The 26,610-nt window shown below is 53.2% G+C and overlaps 1 protein-coding gene across 9 annotated transcripts in view; it reads right to left on the minus strand.

The window, feature by feature from the left end:
* The window catches only part of TCOF1 (treacle ribosome biogenesis factor 1), a 41,798-nt gene that overhangs the window by 4,839 nt on the left and 10,349 nt on the right, over positions 1-26,610 (minus strand). For 2 of the 9 annotated variants that reach the window (XM_010373636.1, XM_010373635.1), the window contains exons 5-24: positions 25,942-26,128; positions 25,272-25,345; positions 22,329-22,559; positions 21,144-21,356; positions 20,720-20,914; positions 20,371-20,580; positions 19,977-20,189; positions 19,636-19,824; positions 19,195-19,440; positions 18,904-19,101; positions 16,503-16,640; positions 16,137-16,316; positions 15,813-16,013; positions 12,369-12,479; positions 7,156-7,342; positions 4,949-5,085; positions 3,790-3,903; positions 3,272-3,491; positions 2,656-2,741; positions 1,892-2,072 (exon numbers count right to left, since the gene is read on the minus strand). In XM_010373636.1, coding sequence (XP_010371938.1) covers positions 1,892-2,072; positions 2,656-2,741; positions 3,272-3,491; positions 3,790-3,903; positions 4,949-5,085; positions 7,156-7,342; positions 12,369-12,479; positions 15,813-16,013; positions 16,137-16,316; positions 16,503-16,640; positions 18,904-19,101; positions 19,195-19,440; positions 19,636-19,824; positions 19,977-20,189; positions 20,371-20,580; positions 20,720-20,914; positions 21,144-21,356; positions 22,329-22,559; positions 25,272-25,345; positions 25,942-26,128 — 3,511 coding nt within the window. Of the gene's footprint in view, positions 1-1,891; positions 2,073-2,655; positions 2,742-3,271; positions 3,492-3,789; positions 3,904-4,948; positions 5,086-7,155; positions 7,343-12,368; positions 12,480-15,812; positions 16,014-16,136; positions 16,317-16,502; positions 16,641-18,903; positions 19,102-19,194; positions 19,441-19,635; positions 19,825-19,976; positions 20,190-20,370; positions 20,581-20,719; positions 20,915-21,143; positions 21,357-22,328; positions 22,560-25,271; positions 25,346-25,941; positions 26,129-26,610 lie in introns of those variants that run through there. The other 7 variants (XR_004056438.1, XR_004056436.1, XM_030927760.1 and 4 more) reach the window with 7 other exon arrangements.

Below are 26,610 nucleotides of genomic sequence, written 5' to 3' on the forward strand. Positions count from 1 at the left end.
CCAGCCGGGGCAAGCTGCAGCTGAAAGCCCCATGACTGGGTCCCCTCGCCATCTCTAACTTTCCAGGTGACTTGGAGGTCTCTGCCCCATTCTGGGTCTCATGGGCACAACACTCCTGCATGCTGGGATCTGAAAGGTGGCTTGGTGGTTTGGCCCTGGAGATGTTTGCCTGGAGGAAGGCCCAGGTGGATACTCCATGTCACACTCCATGTGACACTCATGTCACACTGAGGCTAGGGCTGCCCCCTGCAGCATGCAGTGAGCCTGGCCCCTCAGCCCCACCCGGGATCTCTGGCAACTTTTGGCTCTAGAGCTGCAGTGGGCTGGGGGAGGTGGGCTGGGCAGGGCAGGCCAGGTTAAGCAGAGGGAGCCCCAGGATGGCTGGAGGCCCAATTCCATCCTTTGGGGATTCTTCAAGATGGCAGGAGCCAATAGAGAGGGAAGCTGGGGAGGGCACAGTTAGCTCCGGCAACCTCTCTCCCCAGAGCCCACTTTTCTGCTGCTGCTTTTTTTGAGACAGAGTTTTGCTGTTGCCCAGGTTGGAGTACGGTGGTGCAATCTCGGCTCACTGCAACCTGTACCTCCCAGGTTCAAGCAGTTCTCCTGCCTTAGCCTCCTGAGTTGCTGGGAGTACAGGCACCTGCCATCACGCTGGTTAGTTTTTTGTATTTTTAGTAGAGACAAGGTTTCACCATGTTGGCCAGGCTGGTCTTGAACTCCTGACATCAAGTGAGCTGCCTGCTCTGGCCTCCCAAAGTGCTGGGATTACAGGCACGAGTCACTGCGCCCGGCCCACTTTTCTGCTGCTTATCTGCAAATACGCAGAACACCAAGGCTGGGGAAGCCCTGGAGCTGTCCCAGGTGTGCCCAGCTGGTATATATTTGACCTCAGCTCCAGTAGGGTCAGGGATAGTGGATGCCCCAGAGGTTGGGTGACTGGAATACTCCATTCTGCCCTCCAAACACCATGTGACTATTTTCTACACGTGCCATGCCTTGACACAGACGGGATACATCAACTCCTGCTTTGTATGGTTAAGACGCAGAGGCTCAGAGTGGCCAGGGGATTTCCAAGGCTTTACAGTGAATGGGAACAGCCTGGGGCGAGTCTATTGCCTGGGGTCTCCTGCATGTGCTGAGTGTCCTCCAGACATCACTGTCAGCCTACTGTCTAAGCTATCCTCTGGGGCCCATGGCCCACACCCCACACCGTTAGCCTATTTACAGAGAAAAAAAGTTGATAGGGATGATTGGAGACAGCCAATGCTTGCTACACAAGCCAAAAGATGCAGCTTCCTCTGAGGCAGGGGTTATCCTACCAGGTGCGTCAGCACCAACCCAGGCCTGGATACACCCCTACTTCCAGGCTGTCCAGGGCCATGGCAGCCAGACACCTGGGCGTGGGGCCCACCTGTACTTTTTTTTTTTTTTTTGAGATAGGGCCTCACTGTAGCACCCAGGCTGGAGTGTAGTGGCATGATCATGGCTCACTATAGGCTCAACCTCCCGGCCTCAAGTGATTCTCCTGCCTTGGCCTCTCAAGTAGTTGGGACTACAAGCGTGCACCATCACACCAGCTAATTCAAATACATTTTAGAGATGAGGTCTCCCTGTGTTACCTAGGCTGGCCTTGAACTCCTGGGCTCGAGCAATCTGCCCACCTCGGCCTCCCAAAGTGCTGGGATTATAGGCGTGAGCCACTACACCCGGCCCCACCTGCACTTTGATGAGCATGTCCAGATCCAGTGCAGGGCCACAAGGTCGCACTTGGCAAGGCTCTGGGGGCAGACAGGACCATATTGGGAGGACTGTTGCTGCAGGAGAGCAGGAAGGGGCCCACTGCCCTGTCCCTCTGTGTCCTGCTATGTCCCTCCTGCAGACCTTAACTTACCTGTTTTAGGGGACAACATGCCTGCTGCCTGTTGGGGCTTTGCCTTCTGCTTGCCATCTGGGTCATCTTTGGTGGCCAGAGTAGAGGAAACTGAGGGGCTGGAGTATGGCTTGGGAGTGGCTTTTGAGGCCTGGGAATTGGCTGGGGTTAGTCCAGGGGTCACATAACCTGAGAGGAGAGACTGAAGAAGCCCACTGTGAAAGAGGCTGCCACCACCCCGACCCCCACCCATAACCCAGCCCGAGTGATGGCCTGCTGCGAGGAAAGCAGCCTGGGGCCTCTAGGATCGCCCTGCCCTGATGGTGCAGAGTGGGTGGACAGCAAGGCGCAGAGCAGCACTTCAGCCCTTGGTGTGTGCCTCCTGAACTATTTTAATTAATACACTTTCTAGACAGGCACATTTAAAAAGGAAATTTCTTATTAATGCAAATGGAAAATTACTAGTTTTTGCCACATACAGATAGTAAGTAACCTTAAAAGAAATCTGCTAAAGAATGTTTTTGTCCGGACATCACCCAGAATCAAGGTCGATCCCTTCTACAGACCCTAAGGGTTAGCTACTCAGGGCTCTATGAGGGGAGGGAGGCAGCCTGGCTGTGGTCTGCTGGCTGGGCCACATGTGGTGCCTCGCAGACAGGACCTTGCCCAAGGCCTCTGAAGAGAGGGGACCCAGACTCCTGACCTGAGTGATGGAGTAGACAGGAGCCTGGCCTGGGGCTCCACCCTAAGGCCCCTGGGCTGCCAGCCCTCTCCCTTGCAGTTACCTGGGATGGCGCCACCACATCATCCTCGCTGGACTCTGCTGCAGTCTCCTCCACCAGGGTCTCCGTCCTGGAGGGGGTGGGACCTACTGGAGAAGCACAGTATCTCCAGTTACTATTGGTAGCCCCAGGTGGCCCCTTCCAGCCGGGAGGGGCAGAGTCCGTCAGGAAGGCCCTGGTCTCTCTGCAGGTCCCTTACCCCCATCCCCGCCCCACCCCAAATCTTCCTACTGCTTCAACACTCCTTGCACACTCATCACTAGTCACAGCATGCTAGGCACAACATCTGAATGCCAAAGCCTTATTTCTAATTCCTGAGGCCCCATTTCTAGTTTCCTGCTTTTCACTGTTCCAGAAATATGGCCCTGGAGTTTTGGGGAGCCAGTGAAGGGAGTCCGATACCAAAAAGCTGAGAGTGGTCAAACAGCCAAGTCAGGTCTCTGAAATCATTTGGACTGACTTCTTCATGAAGTTGTACAGGTGGGGAAACTGAGGCCCAGGCTCAGCCACAGGCGCCGAACAAGTCTGAGAGATGGAGCTGAGGCCAGAGCTATGGCTCCACCAGGCCACACTCCACCCTCCTCCTGGCCCACCCTTCCTTTTCCCCTGGCACCCTCACCCAGCGTGTGGGCCGACTTGGCCACCTGGGGCCCTTCAGCATCTTCCTCGCTCCCTGAAGAGCTGTCGCTGCTGTCCTCACTGTCATCTGAGCTCCCAGGGGCTTTGGTGGCCTGCTGGCCCTCAGGAAGCTTAGGTTTTCTGAGCTTGTTGGTCCCTTTGGCCTGGACGGGGGTGCTCTGGGTACTCGTTGCAGGGAGTGTTCCCACAGCACTGTCAGCCTAATTCGGTGAAAGGAGAAGCAATGGAAGGAAAAATTAGGGCAAGTAAGACCTGGTCCTTCCTGAACACTTCAACAGGGCCAGGCACTGTGTTAGACGGAGCACACATGCAGCCTCGTTTGATCCTCCCAACTACAAAATGTACTGTAATTCCTTCTTACAGATTAGGCCACTGAGGCCCAGGGAGGCAAACCAAGTGCAGAGGTCACAGAACAGGTGAGTGCTGGTGCCGGGATGCAGGGCCACGCCTGCACCTTCTATGCTCCACGGGCTTGCTTCCCCTGCTCCCCAGGCTCACCCCACTTGAAGGCTGGGTCCTGGCAACAGGAGGCTGAGCCTCACTGGCTTTCTGGGCAAGGACCTTCAGGGCAGCCTGGGTCAGTGGGAGGGAAGCTGGGTTCTTCTTTGACACCTGTGGGTGGCAAGAGGTAGTCCTGAGACTCACAAGTCCTCGGGATGCCAGCTGTGCCACACCCTGGTCAGATGCCATCTAGCTGGGGTGAAGGCTGGAGTGGGGACTGAGGGACAGTCAAAGGGGCAAAATTGGTGGCAGGCCTCAGGTTATGAGCTAATCACATTGTCCTCAAGGAGCAAGGGACAGTTCCCAGCCCAGGGCAGGGAAGTAGCTTAGGCCCCACCACTCAATCTGCACCTTCACTGGGGACAATCCCCAACCTGGTGGTCCCCCATCTCTACTTCTTACACCCACCAGCAGTCAGGGAGAGAGAACTTAGGAAATTGGGTATGACCCCTTGCTGAGGGCCTTCAGATGTGGCGTGGCCCTTGCCACGGCCTGGCTCCTCTCCTCTCCCCCAGCTCCTGATCCAGCTGTCCCCATCTCTCAGTTTCCCTCATCCCCAAGCGCTTCCCCAGAAGGCCCTGGTACCTGCAGTTTCCCTGCCTGGAGGGTGGCCTAGCGGGTTCTGGCCTTGCTGAACGCTGGTCACATCACAGCCCGTGGGGTGGGGATGTGTACTAAGTTTTATGATTTAAACAATGTATCAGCCATTAACCCTAAAATGCCCAGCTTTTAGATTCAGGCAAGGACCAAATAAAAATGCACTGAAGATGGTGAGAAGGCTGGGAAGAATGCTGACGTCACTATTACAAACACCAAAAAGGGGCAACTTTTGTTCATGGCATTCCAAAACTGGAAGAAAAAAAAAACCAAAAGCCCCGCCACATTGGAAAACCTCATGAGGGACTCGAGGTGCAGGGGCTTGCTTGGCGGGGAGGCTGTGTCCCCAGATTACTCTTCCTCATAACTCAAAGGTGATTTGGGAAGCCAGCACAGGGGTTGTAGCCAGGAGGCCAAAAAGCCTCTGGCTTTGAGGCTACCACCTCTGGAGTGTGGGGGTGACAGCAATTGCAGGCCATCCCATCAGCACATGTGGTTAAGTATGGAAGTAGGGCCCCACCCCACTGGCCTGCACTGCTCTCCCTTGCCCACCAGGTACCTGAGTGGCTGGTCCCTCCTGTTTCTTGCCATCTGATATCCGACTGGACTCCTTGCTGCTGCTGGCCCCAGTCATGCTGGCTTTGGGGGCTATTCTTGGGTGGGCAGTGGGCACAGTCACCACGTTGGTTCTGATGCCTGAAATGGAGTGAGACAGGGGCATATCAGGGCATACAAGCCCCATAGCCTCCTGAGCAGTGGCAATAACCCAATTTACCGGCCTGTGCTGGTGATCTAGAGCTGTGCTCAGGGCTTACAGAGGCATAAGTTTGTTTACTTCCCTCTCCAAGCCTCCCAGGCAGATGTCTTTATGTCATTTGACAAGGCTCAGGTAGCTCAAATGGCTGCCCTGGGGGTGACCCCAGGCTTCCTCATCCCATCCCATCCCCTCCTAGCTGGTCGGGCTGCCACTCCTGAGCAATGAGCCAAAGCACAGGTACCATCTCTCCTAAGAGTCCCCGTGGTTATCTGCAGAGTCCTGGTTACGTGCATATTCTTTAAAGCAACATTTATAACAGCCAACTCCCTCACCCCTCCACCCTGAAACAAAACCCTCTGCTTCCTCCAACATGGTGCTGGCTACACATACTGTGGTATGTCCACCCAAGGATTTCTTTGTAGTCATTAGGAATTGTGCTGCAAATATGTAAAGATGAAAAAAACCCGATGTCATAAAATATCCAGTAAAAGTTACTGAGCTTTAGCTACAGTACGGTCTTGCTTTAAAACACATGTATATCTTAGGTCTTTATAAAGTTAGCACTTGTCACATGTTAACAGTATTTGGGGCAGAATTACAGGTGATATAGTTTCTTTTTTTTTTTTTTTTTGAGACGGAGTCTCGCTCTGTCGCCCAGGCTGGAGTGCAGTGGCCGGATCTCAGCTCACTGCAAGCTCCGCCTCCCGGGTTTACGCCATTCTCCTGCCTCAGCCTCCCAAGTAGCTGGGACTACAGGCACCCGCCAACTCGCCCGGCTAGTTTTTTGTATTTTTTAGTAGAGACGGGGTTTCGCCGTGTTAGCCAGGATGGTCTCGATCTCCTGACCTCGCGATCCACCCGTCTCGGCCTCCCAAAGTGCTGGGATTACAGGCTTGAGCCACCGCGCCCGGCCTATAGTTTCTTATGTGCTAAACTGCACTTTTGTTAAAAAAATATACACACACAAATATACCTACAAACACACACACATATATATACACATATAAATGTATATATGTAGGATAGAACTCTCACTACGTTGCCCAGGCTGGTCTTGAACTCCTGGGCTCAAGTGATCTTCCTACCATGGCCTTCCAAAGTGCTGGGATTACAGGTGTGAACCACCGTGTCCAGCAGTAATCTGCATTTTGTCTGCTTTCTGTTTTTTTTTGAGACAGTCTCGCTGTTGCCCAGGCTGGAGTGCAGTGGCACATCTCAGCTCACGTAACTTCTGCCTCCTGGGTTCAAGCAATTCTCGTGGCTTACCCTCTCAAGTAGCTGGGATTACAGGCGCCCGCCAGGCTAATTTTTTTGTATTTTTAGTGGAGATGGGGTTTCGCCATGTGACCTAGGCTGGTCTTGAACTCCTGAGCTCAGGTGATCTGCCTGCCTCAGCCTCCCAAAGCGCTAGGATTATAGGCGTGAGCCACTGCACCCGGCCTGTATTTTTAAATTATCCTATCAGGATCAGGTATTATTTCCTTGTAAAAATGTTATAATAACTAATAGTAACATTAGCCCATTTCCTGTTGTCATTGGTAGAATCACAGATTCTCAGAAGTCAAAGAAACCTCAGATTGGTCCTGTCTCTCGCTGACAGATGAAATCTCTCCCTGTAATGTCTCTGGCTTACGGATTGCCTAACCCACTTTACATGCCGCCAAGGACGGGAAACTCAAAACCACCCTGACCACTCGTTCCACAGGCAGTCAACGGACACAGAATTCTTCCTTAGACTATGGAGGAACCTGGTCCCTGAAGCTTCTAGCCACTGTTCTGGATTCCATGCCTGGGGCTGGCACAAAAAAGCCGTGGCAACTATTCCCCCAGAACTGCAGGTCTGAGCCAGGCCATAATCAGAATGGCTAATGCAGGGCCCAGAGACCTGGTCCCAAGCCCTTCCTGACCAACACCTTGCTGTGTGACTCAGCCAGTGTCCCGTCCCTTCTGGGCCTCAATGTGGGCAGTGCTGGCAGCCCCTCCCACCACTGCATAGGGGCTGTGCTCACCAGGAGTCAAGCACTGTGTAGCGGGGATCACGTCCTCATCCTCGCTCTCGGAGGAGGAGCTCCTGGCTGTGCTCTCCGAGGCTCGGGACTTCCTCGGGGTGCTCGCAGCCTGGGCTTGTACGGGGGTAGCAGCTGGGCCAGCTGGACTACGATTAGGGTCGACAAAAATCAGAGGGGGTTTAATCACCTTGAAAAACAAAAACAAAACACCCCCCCAGTGATTAAAGGCTTGGCCAGGGAAAGGAGGTGATGGGGTTAGGGAGTGTTTTACAAGGCAAGGGGTCCACAGAGCTCAGGGGCAGCTGGGCAAAGAAGCCATTCCAGCTGCCCAGGGTGCCCCCTCCCACCCTACACATCTGCTAAGACCCAGCGCAGCACTTCACAACTCACAGCCCACCTGACCCTCAGGGTGAAGCCCTACGTTCAGCAGGATCAGCTCCCTTGTACAAGTGGGAAAACTGCAAGCCCAGAGGGGAAGGGAGCGACCCAAGGCCACCGTGCCTACTGGAAGCAAAGCCAAGGCCAGAATGTCCAATTCTGCCTTCTTTCCCCTGGCTGGCTTAGAGATGGTTACGGGCTGAATGCAGGGGGTGGTCTAGCAGTTTTCCAAGGCTGCCTGGTTGGAATATACAATTCACCTGGGGAGGTATTTAGTCTAGTTGCCCCCAACCCAGAGGTTCTGAATCAGCCCTCCTGATACGTGGCCCAGGATGAAACTCCCCAGCTATACACCGATTCAGTTTCTTCAACAAAAAAACGCACAAGAGAAACAAGGGTTGGGTGAGTGGGTGAGAACCAACAGATTAAGACTTAGAGGATTAATAACTCAATGCACTATGTGGCCTTTAACTGAACTCCATGAGAAAATCAGGGAAACAGGGACACTGGATAGATCAACTTATTAGGTGTGACATTGTATTGTAGTTGTGCTTAAAAAAGTCCTTATAACTGAGAGCTGCATACTGAAATCCTGGTGGATGAGCTGACACGTCTGAGACTGGCTGCAAAGTAATCCAGGGGCGTTGGGGAACTGAGTGGAGAGTTTGCATGAAACAAGCCTGCTCAGGAGTTCCTAACTGTTGAAGCTGGGGATAGTACTTGGGGGTTCTTTATATCACTCTATCTTTGGGTATGCTTTAAATTTTCCAATAAAACAGTAAAAGAAAAAGCAAACAACAGCAGCTCCCTGGTATTCTCCAGGCCAGTCTGATTGTGAACTGCACCATCCCTGAACATGTTCACTGCACACAAGGGCACCTCCAGGTCCATTTCCTTCCCAAACCCCCAGCTAATGAGAACACACATGGCTGTGAGCCAGGGAGCTGGTTAGGTCTACTTTCGATTCCCCCAAATGTCAGATCTGGTGTGAGCTCTGCTCCCTCTCTGGCCAGTAAAGGGCTGGAGGATAGGAAGAGGGAGCTGCCTGAGGCTAAGGGAGGAGTGGAGTCAGGTCCAGACTGGTCTCTGCTGCAGCATCCTGTCTACCCTCTGAGCCTGACTTAGCACACCTGGCTCCTCAGGGTGCTAAGGTGCTGTGGAGAGGCATAAAGTAAAAAGTAAAACAGAAAGGTGCCTGCCTGAGGGTGGAAGCTTCCCTGGGCTTAGGCCTTTCCTACCCCTGCCAAATAGCCTCCCCCACGGCTGCTCTGATCTGCCACTTCCAGAGCCTTCCTTCCTACGATATAAAAAAGAGAAGGATGGAAAGTGGGAGAAGGCTTACAGTTGAGGGAGGGGGGATCTATATATATGTGAGAAGACAGGAACAGATTGTCGGGGATGAAGAGAAGCAACGAACCCACTGAGGCGAACAATAGCGTCTTGGGATGTTAAAAGCAGCTCAGCAGCAAAAGCCTCCTCTTAGTTCCACCCGCCCACGCCACCCCACTGGGTCTCTGGGCCGTAGGAGGAAGGTGGTGCAGGGGGCTTGGCTGTGGGGGGTCAGGGCGGGGCATTAGTGCATTAGTCTGTAGAGTTCACAAAGGTGGGCAGTGAAGTTTGTCCAGGATGTAGGGGGAGACCTGCTTCTCATCCCACCTCTCATGACTTCACTGTGTGGTCAAGCCCCTCCACTTTCTGCTCCTCAGTTTCCTGTTTAATGAAAGGGCTAGTAGTTATCCTAGCCTGGGCTCAGTCACTGGAAGAGTTCTAATGCACTGTGGAAACTGCAAAGCACAGTACACACCGGAATGTAGTTCTGGGGTCAGCTAGGAAAAAACTGATGGGAGTAAAGCAGCAAACCAGCACAGTCTGAACATGTGGTTGTACCTCCCTATAGGTGCTAGGCAGTAAGCACCCAGAGGGAACACAGGGATACCCCTCCTACCTGCAGGTCTGATGCCTGCAGAACCAAACCTAGGGGATTTCTGGACAGTGCTCACCCCCTCCTGTCAAAGTTGAGCTCATTCTAACTGTGCCTTCATTCCAACAAGTCTGGGGCACAGAGTGGGGAGAGGGGGCTGATGGCCTAGGCTGCGGACCCTGGCAAGGGACATAACCACAAAGGCAACACTCTCAAGAAGCTCTCTCAAAACTGCCTGGGGTTGGTTAACAGATCTAGGCCAGCCCCACTCCAGGGGACTGAGAAGTTCTCTCTGAGGATGTGGCCTGGAGCCTCAAAGTCCACCCCACCCACCCAGGAAGTCTCATCTCAGAGACTGAGATGAATGAGGCTCAGAGAAGGCAAGTGGCCTCACCCAGGGTGACCAGCAAACTGGTGCCAGAGCCAGGATTAGAAGTTAGTTCTCCAGGCACCAGACTAGAGCTCCTTCTAGAACCAATTATGCTAGGTCTCAATTTAACACCCAAATTTAGTTTCTTACAGGTTTCCGTTTTCTTTGATTCAACCTAAAACTTCAAGAGCAGGGCCTACCTCTTTGACAAACTAATAGAAGTTGGCCTTACAAAATTATATTACTGACAAGTGAAACTGCATATATTTGTGGTATATTACACGATGTTTTGATACACATATACATTGTGGAATAGCTAAATTAAGTTATTTAACATATGCATCACCTCACATACTTGTTTTCAAATCTGGAAGCTATCCCAGACCCCAGCAGACTCTGGCCTGAGGTCTGCTCTGCACAACGGGGCGGAGGCACAGTGAAGGGTCTAGGAATGGAGCCCAGGTATCTATCCCTGCCTCCTAGCCTGGGGCTCTGCCCACCACCCTGGCCTCAATCCCTTTCCCCACTGATGGGCTAATAAAATCAGACTAAAACTTGTCAATAGAGAGGTGCTCAATAAATGTACAATAATGAAAATAATCATAATTAGTGAGCTGGGGATTAGGAACTAAAAATCTCTCAATCAGAAAGAGGCTGCAGCTTCCCCGGGCTATGCCTGTCTTCCCCGAATCCTCCTGGGGAAATGCACAAACTGCTGACTTTTCTGCCTTTTTTTTTTTTTTTTTTTTTTTTGAGACGGAGTCTCGCTCTGTTGCCCAGGCTGGAGTGCAGTGGCCGAATCTCAGCTCACTGCAAGCTCCGCCTCCCAGGTTCATGCCATTCTCCTGGCTCAGCCTCCCGAGTAGCTGGGACTACAGGCGCCCGCCACCTCGCCCGGCTAGTTTTTTGTATTTTTTAGTAGAGATGGGGTTTCACCGTGTTCGCCGGGATGGTCTCGATCTCCTGACCTCGTGATCCACCCGTCTCGGCCTCCCAAAGTGCTGGGATTACAGGCTTGAGCCACCGCGCGCGGCCTCTTTCTGCTTTTTAAATAGGGATTCCAGAATCTTCCGGACTAACATACCAATTAAACGGTTCAGTTTAAGCAGGATGTTCATTTTAATTGTGTTAGTCCACCCCCACAGAGAAAGGTGGAGCGGTCCCCTCCCTCCCAGCTGTTGAGATCCCTCAGAGAGGCAGGTGGCCTCGTAAAGGCTCCACCCAGAGCCTGAGGGCAATGCCCAAGCCTGGGAGAGGGGAGTGTTGGGGCAGCCCAGGGCAACGGGTCTGAATGTGAATGGCCTGGGCTCCAACACCAGGTCTGTCCACTCGTCATCAGCCATGTGATGCTGGGACAGGTCCCTCAACTTCTCTGAGCCTCATTCCCAGTTCCTTAAAATGCAAACCACAAAGGGAGCCACCCTCATAGGGCTGTTGTGGGGATTAAACAGAAAAATGCAAATACAGGGAGTTACCGATGTTGGTGGTGGTTGTTCTTTACTTTTGTAATCTGTGCTACTGGAAAGTGAGAGGCAGTGAGCACCCTATTGCTGGAAGTGTGCAAACAGCATCTGACTTTACTGATGAATTGATAAGAATGTGGTATGTGATATTCAAGGGGAGGTGGTTCATGAGACCACTCTGGTCTGGAGGTTGCAGAACTCCAGGATCTGTCGTTAGGCCCTGGGAGGGGAGCTGGTGCTCTGAGGTGTCTGGCAGAAGCTTCTGGGAGCTTGGGGCTAGAGGAGGACAAAGGGTAATGCTGTCTGATGGAAGGGCCAGGGTTCACACAGAAGCTTGAACCACACCAGCATGGCTGACTTAGGCCTCTGGAGTATAGGGAGATAAGGTGGGCCTGGTCTCATCTTTGGGTGTGTAGCCTGGGCAGGACTATGGCTTAAGCTCTGGGTGCAGTGGAGCATGTGAAGGTATGCCACAGGCACTTGAGAAAGAGTCCTGGGCAAAGTTCATGGAATTTGAGAAGACTCCCGGTCCTAAATAGACAACGGAGATATAGGGAGCCAGGGGACCAGTGTTTGCACCTTTCCTCAGCCTCTTATGAATCATGAGAATTTGGGGAAACTGCTTCAACTCTAAGGCTTGATTCCCGATCTGTCAAATGGGGCAACACTCCCTGCCCTTCTCGCAGTTAACAGGCACCCTTAGGCAGGGGACTGTGGCAAGTACTTTGTGTGCTGGCACCAGTGCACAGAGGCAGGAGGGAGGCGCTAGTACTGTCCCCATTTTGTGGTTGAAACATTGAGCCTCACACGGGGGAAAGGCGTCTGCCCAGGACCACGGAGCTGTTAGGTGGTAGAGCTGGGCTTCGCCCCAACACTCTGAAGCCTGTATGTTTAACTGTGCACTGCTGCCTGCCTCACAGGGCTCAGATGAATGTCACAATATAAGAAAGAGCTCTGGAAGCTGTGAGGTGCTGTTTAAATATGACGAGATTTTCCCTATGGGAAAGATCTGCCCTCTCCCGCAAGGCCTGCCAGCCCAGCTCTGACCCTGCAGCGACTGCAAAGAGAAGGCATGGCGTACCTGGGTCAGTGGCAGCTCTTCCTCACTGCTCTCCGAGGACCCCTCCGTGTTCCTCTCTGGAGGTGCTGGGGCCAGGGTCTTGCTTCTGGCAGGTTTGGAGTTACTGTCCTTCTGAGGGGACAAGTTAAGCACGTGGTCGGGTAGAGGGGCATTTGCTGAGGGGGAAACACCCAGCAGGCAATGATCCTCAGGCACTCTGGTTTCCAGGGGAGGCACCGTGGCCCCTTCCTGCACACGCACAGGAATAGCTGCTAGCCTGACCTGCCCCACAGCCACTGGAAACATGCTTCCACCCTGCTAGCTCCTTCCAGAGCTAACTTTGAACGTGAAAGGGATTTATGACTCCGATACAGCTAAAACCTGAGGGCTGCAGGGCTGTTGGCCCAGGGTCTGGACAAGAGGTGACAGAAGTCTGGGACAAGGTTGCAGGCACAAGCCAGTGGTCCCAGCACAGTTCATCTCTGGTTGTAACATCCCCAGCCAAAAGCAGGAGCCGCCTAGAAGTGTTCCACTGGCTACCACACCCTCCTGCTGGGGCAGGCATGATGATGGGGGCTGGACTGGTGAGCACTGCAGTCAGAGGAGGACTCAGAAATCCGGGTGGAAATGCTGGTGGTGATGGCAGCTCAGTGGTCCCTACTGGAATAGAGGACCCCTTTATCCTACTCAGCCTAGCCAAAAAAGTAGGACCCAGGCTGCCTGAGCTTCCAATTTCTCAAGAGAAGCTGGAAGATCTGTGTATGTCATTTCCAATTTTAAAATGGGGCAACCACAATGCACACTGCTGGCTGCCTCCTAACAGCCATGCCCCCATCTGTTCCTTGCTAATAGAACCCTCACTCTGTTCAGTGGCTCCTACCATATGCTTCAGGGAGGGTGGTCCCTCCTCCCAGCCAGTCATGGGAACTACTGGCTTCTTGTCTATGGCTAAGGGGGTAGCTAGCACGTTCAGCCTGAGGTCTGAGTAGCCTTAAGTCTACTCCCGTCTTTTCTGAGATGGAGTCTTGCTCTGCTCACTCTGTCGCCCAGGCTGGAGTGCAGTGGCACAATCTTACTCACTGCAACACCTCCTCTTCCCCGGGTTCAAGTGATTCTCTTGCCTCAGCTGGGATTACAGGTCCGTGCCACCAGGCCCAGCTAATTTTTGTATTTTTAGTAGACAGGTTTCGCCATGTTGGCCAGGCTGGTCTTGAACTCCTGACCTCCAGTGATCTGCCTGTGTCAGCCTCCCAAAGTGCTGGGATTACAGGTGTGAGCCACTGCACCTGGCCTGCCCCCAGCACTTTAGGAGATGCTGCAGCCCTGCTATGACCATAAAGCTGATGGAGCACAGAGATAGAAGAAATCTGGTCACCACTGATGCTTAGCTGAAGGAACCAGCTTTTCAGCCACTGGAACCTGGGACTCTGTGCACTGTAAGAGTCAATCCCCTTAGTGAAGCTCTATTTGAATGGGGCTTTCTCCTGCAGCTCAGGCCATTCTGATGGATAGAGGAACTCGTTGAAAACTTAGAAACAAAAATACTACACAGGCCAAAATATGGCTGAGGACTATGCCTTAGTCTGTCATTTAGGTCCTCCATAAATCTACCAGTAACAAGCACCTGGGAGGGCCTACGACTTGCAGGACAGCAGCCTTCAGTGACCATGCACCTTCATGCCCAGCCCGTCTGCACACACTGAGGGGCCCTGTCCACTTTTGTGCCTGGTCATCCTTCAGGCTCAGCTCAATCATCCCCTCCTCTTCTGGCCTCTCAGAGACCTGCCCTTTCAGCTGTCAGCACCACCAGCATACTCTGCGATAATCCGGCCACCTGTCTTGCCCCACAGACTGTGAGCTCCTTGAGGGCAGGGCCAATGTCTTTCGTCCCCAGTAATGGTTGGTTTGGTGTATCAAAGGCAGAGGTTAGGGATAGGGAGCATTCATCTCAGTGCTTGCTTTTCATGAAGAAAACAAATCTAAGAGAGGTTATGCAGCTTGGCCTGGCACAGGGACTTCCAGCTTCCCTTAAGAAATGGAAGCTCTGGCCACAAAGAAGGTCCATTTCCACAGTCATGACTGGCTGAAGCTGACAGGAACTGTCCTTATGGATGGCGCAAGGGCTCCCCGGTCTGCCCTACTTGCTACCACTATCTACCACCTCTCCTGACATTTTTCTTTTTTTTGAGACAGAGTCTCACTCTGTTGCCCAGACTGGAGTGCAATGGCACGATCTTGGCTCACTGCAACCTCCGCTTTCCGGGTTCAAGCGATTCTCCTGCCTCGGCCCCCCAAGTACCTGGGACTACAGGCACCTGCCATCATGCCTGGCTAATTTTTGTATTTTTTTTTTTGGTAGAGACAGGGTTTCACCATGTTGGCCAGGCTGGTCTTGAACTCCTGACCTCATGATCTGCCCGCCTTGGCCTCCCAAACTGCTGGGATTACAGGCTTGAGCCACTGCGCCCAGCTGACATCTATCATTTCTGCCAGGCCTGCATCAGTCATGTCCATCACACACCTGTGCCCTGGCAGTGCTAGAGTCTGTCATCCCACACTTCTGTAGGATGTAGCAAGCCCTGCTGCCTTCTGCAAGCAGACCGAGGAAATTGTCCAGATTTTCTTTCTCCCCAATCTTCAGGGCCTAGGCTTGGCACTAAGCTAGACAAGCCCTGCCTGAGAAGATGCACCTGCTTAATGTGAGCCCCAGGCCAAGGTGAGGGACAAGACTTCCTCCATCTCTTCAGGGCCTCGGGGGACCTGTGCCACACTCCAAGTTTCCTTGGGACTCTAATAGGGAGAGTCATTCTGTATTACGTCAATGTATGCACAATAACCAACATATAGACTCTTGGTCTCACATGACTTGGTGGGAGATACTGGCCTAACCTGTAGGGCTGGTGGAGACCTCAACCTAGACATAGACCCGGGACACTTTTAGCTAGGGAAGTCTTGGTTTGGGGAGTTTTAGTAGCAGGTTTTACCTAAGGAGATGTGGATGACAGCAGAGGGAGGAGGGCATGGTGGAGCCGGAGCCTTAAGCCTTAACCTGACCTTCCTTCCTTTTCCTTACCTGGCCCTAAACCCTGATTTTTCACTTTGCTTTTTTTTTTTTTTTTTTTTTTTTTTTTTGAGAGTCTCACTCTCATCACCCAGGCTGGAGTACAGTGGCATGATCTCAACTCACTGCAACCTCCACCTCCCAGGTTCTAGGGATTCTCCTGCCTCAGCCTCCCGAGTAGCTGGGATTACAGGCACCCGCCACCATGACCAACTAATTTTTATATTTTTAGTAGAGATGGGGTTTCACCATGTTGGCCAGGCTGGTCTCGAACCCCTGACCTCAAGTGATACGTCCACCTTGGCCTCCCAAAGTGCTAGAATTACAGGTGTGAGCCACCGTGCCCGGCCCTATACCCCAGTTCTAAGTGGGTGTTGGTGGCTCAGAGGCCTGGCAAGTCTCACCTGGGCAGAGGTTGCAGCTGCCGGTGCCTCCCCATCACTGTTTGACTCCTCGCTGCTGCTCCCTGAGTCATCCTGCTTCCCCTCCTGGGTGGCCGAAGGCCCTGTCTTCCCAGGAGGCGCTGGGGCAGCCCCTTTCCTGGGGGACTCCTTGGCAGGAGCCAAGGCAGCTCTGACCTGAGGGGTCTTCCCTGAAGGCTTCGCCTGGAGTGAGAAACAGAATGAGGGGAGAGAGCCTGGAGGGTGGACGTGTGAGGAGACAGGAGCTGGATGCGGCAAAAGTGTTACATCCCATGTAGGAGATGTTCTCCATTCCCTCCCCCTCACCTGAGCCGGCATCTCTGTCTCCTCCTCACTGTCTGACTCCTCCTCACTGCTCCCCGAGTCCTCCTCTGGCCCTGTCTGGACTTGTGCTGCTGCAGCCACGGCCTTCCCCACAGGTGGCACAGATGCTGGGCCCTTCACCAAGACGGTACTGTTCTGGAGGTTTCTCACTGGTGGCTTCGCCTGAATTGCAGGGGGATAACAGGATTGGAGGCGGAAGTGATTCCTTTCAGGTCCCACTTTCCACCATGGCACAACTCTGGGTGGGTGGCCTGCCCATGCAGGAGCCTTCTCCAGGCTGGGCTCAGTGAGTGGTCCTCCTCTCTGCTCCAACCCTCCACACCTCCTGTGGCTTCTGGCCCCACTTGCCTTGGCTGGAGACCTCTGTTTGGCTTGAGCAGCTGCAGTGACAACTTTTCCAGGAGCTGAAATTGTCCCTTTTGCTGGAGATGCTCTGACGGCAGCTGGGTTGGCTTTGGCCTGGGTTTTTTTTACTGAGGTTTTCACCTGAGTGGAGAAACGGAAATTAAGGAGGGAGAAGGTGAGAGAGTAAAACAGCTAGTCAAAAATACAGATTCTAGAGCCGGAGCCCGAGTCTGGATTCTGGCTCCTCCATGCAATAGCTGTGTGAACCTGAGCACATCACTTGATCTCACTGGGCCTCAGTTCAGTCCTCTAACAAGTGGAGATAATAATAAGGCCCACCTACGGGTTATAATGAAGACTAAATAGGAGATTCAGAGTTTAACATGTCTGGAACATAATAAACACTCAAACTCATTGTGCGTGCCTTCCTTAGCATTACCTAAGCACAAAACTACCTAAAACAAAGATGTTTTCCAGGCTTCCTTTCAGCTAGGTGGTCATGTCATTAAATTCTGGTTCATAGAATATAAGTTGAGTACCATAAAAAGTCAGAAACATGTCCTTCCTCCTCCAGGCTAGATGGAATGCTGAGGTAAGAGCTGGAGCTCAAGCAGCCACGGCAGAACAAGATACTTGTTGTTCAAGGTTTTCTTCAGCTTAACCTAGTCTTAACTGATATCCAGAGAACCCCCAAAAGGCCTGTCAGGGACTCCAACAAATAGGACAGCAAGAAAGAGGGAAATTCCCAGAGTGAGATCCTTGACAGGAGTGACAGCAAGCCTGATGTGAAACAGAACGAGAAATCTGGCAGCATCTCAAGACCCCTGCCTCACTCAGGGACGGCATCTGGTCAGTATCAGGAAACATCCCCATCCCCCAGTATTCCTCAAACACATGAGGTCAAGTGAGGTGAAGAATCAGGACTTTGAAAGATTCCCTACAGTGTGGACCAAGTATGACTCAAGCCGAGGTACTCATCAGCACAGCAAGTAAGTCCTCCAGAGGGGAGCCATGTTTTCCACAAGAAATAAGACACCAAGACTGACTTGACCTAACAAGTCTCAATACACAAAAAAGGATTGAAATCATACAAAATATGTTCTCCAACCACAATGTGATTAAATTAGAAATCAGCAACAAAAAGAAACCTGGGTAATCCCAGATATTTGGAAATTAAACAGCTTACTTCAAAACAGCCCATGGTTCAAAAAATATAAGCAAAACACCCACCTCATGGTACAGGTGGGAGGCTCAGAAGGGAAGACAAATATTTAAGTGATCTGCACAAGGAAACTCTGGTAAGGCAATGGGTCTGGAATGTGCCTGCAGCTTAAGAGGAGAGGAGGCTCTGGAAGGGGCCCCTGCAGAGCTTAAAAGCCTCAATGGAGGAATCCTAGGACCCTCGGGTCCCACAAGTCAATAATGAGAGGGGGACAAAAAAAATCGGTAGAAATGTGTGCTCTGGTACCGAGAAAAAAGAAATGACTAATTTGAGTGGTTACAGAAAAAAATAGAGCGACAATTAAAAATAATAAACAGTGGGTGGGTGAGTGCAGGGAGTGAGCCATCTTCTCTCAGCTCTTCCAGGCAGGGATACCTCACTCTCGATCTGTTCCACATTAGCCTGGCCCATCGTCAGGGTGACAGGAGACAACTTGCTGTGTGCAGGTCCCTTGCTGGGTGTTGAGGTGAGATCTCACCTAAATTCTTACCCAAACTTGTGAGGGCTGATTTTGTGTTTACAGAAGAGTAAGGGCTCTGAGGACTTCAGCACTTGCCAGGATGTGGGGCTGGGGCTAAAACTTTAACCCATGCGGTCTGGCTCTAAAGCCCTGCCAGCCATCCCACCACAATGTGCTGCCTGTGGCAAGGCACCCAAGCCGGGACTCTCCCATTCCCTGGCCTCGCACAGACTGCTTCCTCTGCTGGAACACTCTCCCTGCCCATCTCTTTCAGCCCATGGTTCAGATGCCGCCACCTCCTGTAAAAGGCCTAGATACTCTCACCTGCCATGCTGTGCAGCCCAGGCTCACACCCTCTAACTCAACCCCATCCCTCCACACTGGAGGAGCATGTCCATGCTCCAGAGAGACAGGACTTCCCCGAGGAACAGGGCCTCAGCAGTCCCAGACAAGGGCAGCACCTGGCAGGGTGGGAACTCCAGAGCTTGTGGAAACCACAGGGAATAAATCAGCGGAAGCTCAAAAGGCCAACAAGACAAGAGACCCTGGAGCTCTGATGGGCAGAGGAGGCATGGAGTGAAAGATAGGAAGGAAGCTGTGTTGAGGCGACCACGGAGGCTTCTACACACCTGTGGGCAAGACTAGCCCCCAATCAAGCCCATCCTCAGCCCTGGCTCAGGAACAGCTGTGGGTGGGATGGGCCTGCTCCTTCTAGGCCTCACCTGTGCTGAAGTTGCAGCTGCCTCTTCACTGTCTGATTCCTCCTCACTGCTCTCAGAGTCTTCCTGCATCTCAGCTTTCACCTGGGTGACCGTAGGCCCCGTCTTCCCAGGAAGTACTGGAGCAGTCCCTTGCCCCAAGGACCCCTTGACAGGCACTGAGGCTGCTTTCACCCGGAGGCCTTTCCCCACAGACTTTGCCTGGGATGACAAGTGGGAAGAGAGGTGTCTCCAGGAGTCCAAAGGACCACGTAGGGGCGGCCCTGAGGTCCACCCAGAAAACACAGGCCTCACCTGTCCCATGGTTACTGCAGGACCTGTCTTCTCTTCCTCACTATCTGATTCCTCACTGCTTGAAGAATCCTCTGCTGGTCTCTGGGTGCCCCCAGCCACAGCTGGGGATGAGCCTACTGGAGAAGGTGCAGTTCCTGCTTTCCGGGGGGCTTGGGTGCCCACTCGCACAGGGGTGACCTTGGCAGATGCAGTATTGGTTTTCTTTGGGCAGGCCTTGGTCTGAGGAATTTTCAGAGCTGGTTTTGCCTAAGGGGACACCAAAGAAAGGCTGGAGAAGGTTCCTGAACTCAGAGTCCCCCATCTGTTCTGAGGTGGATCGCCACTACTGTTCTGCCCCACCAGTGAGAACCCATGATCTGCCTGAGGAAGCACAGCTCCCCGGGGGGCTGACTGTGGTGTGGTAGATCAGGCCATGTGGCAGCCTCCTTCCCCAGGCCTCACCTGAGCTGCAGTCACGGCTGCTGGTGCCTCCTCACTGTCCACACTGTCCGACGACTCCTTGCTGCTCTCTGAGTCTTCCATGGGCTTTTCAGCCTTGACCTGGATGGCTACAGGCCCTGCCTTCTGAGGGGGCCCCTTGGCAGGACCAGAGGCAGGTTTGGCCTGGAGGACTTTCCCCAAGGACTTTTCCTGGAGTGAGATACACAGGATCAGGAGAGGGAGCCCAGAGTAGGTGTGTACAGACATTAAGAGACCAAGACGGTAGACAGAGTCCCAGTGGGAGGCCATGGGTGGCTCCACACTGAGGGGGGAAAAAAGAGCCTTATAAGAAGGGGCCTCACCTGAGCAGGGGCCACAGCTGTGGGCACTTCTCCATCATCGCTGTCTGATGACTCCTCACTGCTGCTGTCTGAGTCCTCCCACTTCCCCACCTGGGCCGAGGGTGTTGTAGGCCCCACCTTCCCAGGTAGCACTGGGCCGGCACCTTTCCCCAAGGGCCCCGTGCCCATGGTGGAGGCAGGTTTCACCTGGGGGTTTTTCCCCAAGGGCTTCACCTGGGAGACACAATGGACAAGATCAGGGAGTCCAGAAGGAGAATATGAGTGAAGACATAGGTGGGGAGGAGAGCAAACGAAGCCAGCCGCACAGGGCTCTAGGTTCAGAGAGGAAAAGTCAAGCCCACAGGAGGTCTTCTGAGGCAAGGCACAGGCCATGCACGGCGGCTTCCAGCCTCACCTGAGCTGCGTTCATGGCTGCCGGTGCCTCCCTGTCACTGTCTGACTCCTCACTGCTGCTCCCCGAGTCGTCCTCCTGCTTCCCTGCCTGGGCCTGGGTGGCTGCAGGCCCTGTTTTCCTAGGAGGCGCTGGGGCAGCCCCTTTCCTGGGGGACTCCTTGGCAGAGGCCGAGGCAGCTCTGACCTGGGAGGTCTTCCCTGAAGGCTTCGTCTGGAGTGAGAAACAGGATGAGAGGGAGAGCCCGGAAGGTGTGAGGAGACAGGAGCTGGATGTGGCAAAGGTGGCCATACCCATGCAGGTGCTGGGGTTTAGGCATGGGGCTACTCTCCACCCCTCCCCTCTGCCTCACCTGAGCAGGCGCCTCCTCCTCACTGTCCGATTCCTCACTGCTGCTCTGCGAGTCCTTCTCCTGCTTCCCGGTCTGGGCCTTGGCAACTGCAGGCCCTGTCTTCCCAGGGGGCGCTGGGGCAGCTCCTTTCCTGGGGGACTCCTTGGCAGGGGCTGAGGCAGCTCCGACCTGAGGGGTTTTTCCTGAGGCCTTTGCCTGGAGAAACAAGATAAGGGGGGGCAGCCCAGGGGATGGATGTGTGAGGAGACACAGGACACCAGGTAAAGAAGACCAGATAGGGCAAATGATGCCACACAGTGAGAGGGGAGTAAGGAGCTGGGGTCTGAGGCACGCCCTGGGCTCTGACATAGAGTGGGAGAACAAGTCCTAAGAAGGCCTTCTGGGGAGGGCCTGGCTGCATGGGGTCTCCCTCCTCAGGCTTTACCTGAAGCAGGGCCTTGGCAGCTGGCGTCTCTTCCTCACTGTCAGACGATTCCTCGCTGCTGCTCTCCGAGTCCTCCTCTGGCTTCCCTGCCTTGGTCTGGAAGGCTACAGCCCCTGCCTTCCCAGGGGGTGCTGGGGTAGCCCCTTTCCCAGGGGTCCCCTTGGCAGGGGTCAAGGCAGCTCTGACCTGGAGATTTTTTTCAGAGGCCTTTACCTAGTAAAAAAAGAAAGGGCAGTTTGCTCTCCTGCTTGTGAAAACTCTCTGGTGATGCCTTTAAGATAAAGTCCAGAGGCCTTAATGAGGCTCCTAAGACGCCCCCCCTCCCTGCCGCTTCCCTTCCCAGGTAGCACTGGGCCAGCGCCTTTCCTCAAGGGCCCCGTGCCCATGGTAGAGGCAGGTTTCACCTGGGGGTTTTTCCCCAAGGGCTTCACCTGGGAGATACAATGGACAAGATCAGGGAGGGAGTCCTACTTCCACCTCAAGACCTTGACAGTTGCTGAGCCCCTGCCTGGAATGACCTTCCTAAGAGTGCTTCCTCCTTCTGGTCTTTGCTGAGACGCCTTCTCCCAAGGCCAGCCCAGATCACCCTGTTTCAAGTTGCCATTCCTATATCCCCCACCCGACTTTCCCCTTTACCATTTATCAGCAGCTAACACAGGAGATCTGCTTATCTACTGCATGCCTCCACCTTGTCCTTCCCCAGGCCTGGGGCTGGGTGGGTGACCCTCACTCTTCCTCCTTCCTGCTCTGACTTCCATTGCTTTCCAGCCCCGTCTTGCCCTTGGGATGCACCCAGAGCCTTGGGGCTGCAGCCCTACCCGCTCCCAGCAGATGGGGAAGGGAACTGGATTCCCTTTAGCTAACATGGTGTTTCCCTGCTCAGGGTCTGGTTTGTCCTGAGACGTCAGAGGACCAGGCAATCAAAACTTCTCAAGTACCTCACAGCAGGACTGGCTGGGAAGGACAGCGGCCCATTTACTAGGCAGAGAAACTGAGGCAAAGTTGGTCACAGACAAAGTAAAGTGCAGGACTCCCCTGTGGGAAGCAGGCTGTTCTTGCTCTTCAGCTTCACACTGTACTCCTCCCTCTCCCCAACTCCAGTGGCAGAGGTGCTCATGGGATAGTGCTCAGGCTGCTGGGGGACCCGCAGGATCCTCCAAGGGGCAGCCCTCCTTCAGGCCTCACCTGGCTTGGTGTCCCTGCAGGGGCCTCCTCCTCACTTTCAGACCCCTCCTCACTACTCTCTGACTCCTCTTCTGGCTTCTTGGCCCTCTTGGCTGGGGGCAGGGCCCCTCCTCTGACCTGAGGTGTCACATCCCCCACCTTCAAAGGGGCTGGGGCCGCCTTTCTTGCTGGAGACTCCTTAGTAGAAACCGATGAGGCTTTGACCTGGGCTGGTTTTACTGAGGGTTTCCCCTGGAACAAGAGGATGGAATTAGAAAATTAATAACAATTACTGTTTCCCCTAAGGTTCTGCATTAGGTGCTTCAACAGTTGATAAAGCTCTTTCCTAATGTCATTGGATTTTTAAGCAATTCCCTGAGACAGTTATTAGCTTTAGACCCATTTTCCAGAAAAATACAAGAGGCTTAAAGAGGTAAAATTACTCATCAATATGAAGGGGCAGAGCCCCACTGGAACCCTGGACTGTCTGACTTTGGCACAGATCTCAAAATCATTACGCTCATCTCCCACCTGGCACACATGGCTCGGCCTGAGAGATGGGCCGCATCTCTCAATCAGGAGAGCTCATCCTGTCTGCCCCTTAAACTCAAGTATCTGATCACAGCAGCCATCCCGAGGGCCATGAGTTCAGGATGTGAACACCACCCCTGCCACTGGCTTGCTGGACACCTTGGGCAAATTCCTTCCTTTTGTGAGCTCTTTCCTGCACTTCCACAATTCAGACATTTCCCAGGCAGTCAGTGCCCTACTTCCACCTCTGAGATCCATCAGACCCCTTGCAGCCCTGGGTTTCTGGGGCGTCTGCTACTGGAGCTCTGCACAGCCTCAGCCCATTGAGTTTGTGTGTTTATGGAGGGCTGGGAGTGGCCCCTTCCCTTTGGCAAGGCCTGGGGTGATAGAAGCCAGGGGTGTCCTTATGGCTGGTGGTATCTAGGGCCCAAAGGTGAGGATGGAAGGTGGAGGGCAGCCCTTGGTCAGGCCTGGGGTAGATGGGGGTGAGCTTTCAACCTTCACAGGGTTACTGCACTACAGTAAAGTCAGAAGTTCCCTGGGAACCAGATCAGTTTATCCCTGATTTATGCTGGTTTTCCGTCGAAAACATCTTTCCAACTGTGGACACCTTGCTCTTCCAGCCCCCAGCCTCTTATGCTAGTATTACTCTAATAGTCTCCTACATGGTCTCACTGCTTTTATTCTGCACTGCCCTCCAACCCAGGCTGCAGCCAGCAATCTTTTTGAAACACATATCAGGCCATCTGTCTGTGCTGGGATGGCTTCTCACAGCCCCTAGAATAAAACCCAAATTCTTTTTTTTTTTTTTTTTTGAGACAGAGTCTTGCTCTGCCACCCAGGCTAGAGTGCAGTGGCCGGATCTCAGCTCACTGCAAGCTCCGCCTCCCGGGTTCACGCCATTCTCCTGTCTCAGCCTCCCGCGTAGCTGGGACTACAGGCGCCCGCCACCTCACCCGGCTAGTTTTTTGTATTTTTTAGTAGAGACGGGGTTTCACCGTATTAGCCAGGATGGTCTCGATCTCCTGACCTCGTGATCCGCCCGTCTCGGCCTCCCAAAGTGCTGGGATTACAGGCTTGAGCCACCGCGCCCGGCCAAAACCCAAATTCTTTATGGTGGTCCTCAAGGTCAGACAGAAGATCTGGTCCCTGTCTACCTAGGACTTCATCTTGTGTCACTTTCCCCATAATTAATTTGTTTTTTTTTTTTTTAAATAACATCTTGTAGAAACAGGGTCTCACTATGTTGCTCAGGCTGGGTTCAAACTCCTGGCCTCAAATGATCCTCCTGCCTTGGCCTCCCAAAGTGCTGCACTTACAGGTGTGAGCCACCGTGCCTGGTTTCTCCCTCTCATTTAAAGATCAATGTTTTGGCCAGGTGCAGCGGCTCATGCCTGTAATCCCAGCACTTTGGGAGGCCAAGGCAAGTGGACCACTTGAGGTCAAGAGTTCGAGACCAGCCTGGCCAACATGGTGAAACCCCATCTCTACAAAAAAAAAAAAAATCAGCCAGGCGTGGTGGCATGCACCTGTAATCCCAGCTACTCGGGAGGCTGAGGCACGAGAATCGCTTGAACCCAGGAGGTGGAAGTTGCAGCTAGCCAAGATCACGCCACTGTACTTCAGCCTGGGTGACAGAGTGAGACTGTCTTAAAAAAAAAAAAAAATGTTCTTTAAAAGCACCAAATTCTCTTTGCCTCCTTCTCTGCACATGCCATTCCTTCTGCTTACGCCTACTCATCAATGTCAGGTTCCTGCCCCACATGGCTCTCTACATTTCCCCTTCATAGTAGCCATCACCACAGTTAAATATTTGAGCGACGCTCCCTTGCCCCATGGCACCAGGAACTCTGCCTGTCCTGCTCATCACTATATATTCCCCAGGCCTGCCACTTAGTAGGTACACAATAAAAAGTAACCTGTGAGGACCTTTTCCAGGTCAAAGTTCACAAACCCAAGAGTCCAGCCCAACTCTAGCCAAGTGTCTAGGTCTGGCATTCACCAGTGGGCCCAGAACCCTCTCAGCAGCCGCAGCCCTAGCCACACCACAAGATAGCCACACTGTTGCCCCTGGGCCCTGCTCTTGCCCTATTTCCTGTCTGGAATGCCCTGACTCCTCCACACCCCTTCCCAGTGAAGCCCACTGTGCTTTGAGGCCTTGCTCCAGGCCACCTCTCCCAGGAAGGCTTGTCTAGTCTCACAGGCAGGAGGGTGTCCCTCTCCCACCCCCGGGGCTGATCTTACATTCACAGTGCAGCAAGCAGCACCAGGCTCCTCTCCCTGCCCCTCCCCGGCTGCAGCCTTTCCAGTTCCCGGTCACCCTGCCACAGGTGCTGAACTGATCTGGGCCCACTGGTGTCTGAAGCCCCAGAGAGGCTCCTGGGAGGGTTAGAGGCTAAGAGAGGGCAACTCCTAGGGATGGGTGGCAATTACCTCCACATCTGTCTCATCGCTGGAGCTGGAGGTGTCCTCGCTGGAGCTGTCGGCCTGGCCTGCTGACACCATTCCTGAGGGTCGGACACAAAGGGGACTGAGGGACTTCCTTTCCAGCCTCACCTGCCCCTTCCCAGCACCTCCCAACAAACCAGCTGCTCATCAAAGCCAGGTGAAGGGTGCTTGCCCTTCATGTGCACTGAGCTGTGAAGCCCCCTTCTGAGGTGGGTACCATCACCATCCCTATGTTCCCACACATCTCTGAGGCCCTGGGAAGGGCTGTGAGGGGACCCAAAAAGCATGCACCAGCAACAGTCTACAGAACCTCCATCCACCATCATATCCACTGATGCAGGCCAGACATGTCTACTCTACATAGGAAACAGGCAAACTCAGGCCTTTCAGTTTAGTCTCTGAGCTACTAGTGGTACCTGTAACTCACCAGGGAGTCATAAAGCAGAAAATGCTCCAACCACTAGATGGGCTGTTCGGCCCAAGGCCAGGTCCCTGTAGCTGACCCTCCCTCATCCAGGGGATGGGAAAATGGCCTAAGGTGCAGGAATCTGGCTGTCATGGAGACAAAACTTTGATTCCAGAAACGTCCCAGAACTTAACAAAGCAATGCCTAGGCCTGCCTCACCAGCCCAAGTTCTGGGGACTTGATTCTCACCGGGCTTGGCAGCAGCTCCGAAGGCCGGGACACTCCCCTCCTCCTCAGTTTCTGAGACCAAGGTAGTATTTGCTGATGGTTCTGCTGACTTCCTGGGAGACTTCCCAGAAAGAAGGTTGGTCACCGTCTTCCCAGTGGCAGGGTGTGGCATGGAGTTCCCAGTCTTGCTGGCTTTCTCTGTCTCTGCCTACAGAGAACAAGAGTGACAGACACATCTGGTATGGCATGGTGAAGTAAGAGCACAGGCCACTTGCATCTGAACCCAATCTTACCACTTCCTAGCTGTGTGAGTTTGGGTAAACTACCCCTTCAATCTGTCTCCCAATCTTTAAAGTGAGGTTAAAAACAGTACCTCCTCTCACCAGATGTGTTGAGAGAACAGAATCCCAGTTCTTGGGACACGGTAGTTATTTACTAAGTGGTAAGTAGCAGTTTGTTGATCTTATCATTATTTCATAATTACTTTGAGACATTGTTGCTAATGCTCCAGGCAACTGCAGAGGCACAATTCTTTATACATGTATGTATCTGACTCTGCTTTCTGGATTATCAGAAAATGACACCCTGTTTTCTGAGCAGTTTCCAGTTTGGAAAATGCTTTTAGAGTTTCAGAACCACAGGTGTCTTGATCACTACGGTGCCTCCACACCTAGCACAGTGCCTGGAACA

This window comes from Rhinopithecus roxellana, chromosome 3 (genome assembly GCF_007565055.1).
Source record: "Rhinopithecus roxellana isolate Shanxi Qingling chromosome 3, ASM756505v1, whole genome shotgun sequence".
Lineage (NCBI taxonomy): Eukaryota > Metazoa > Chordata > Mammalia > Primates > Cercopithecidae > Rhinopithecus > Rhinopithecus roxellana.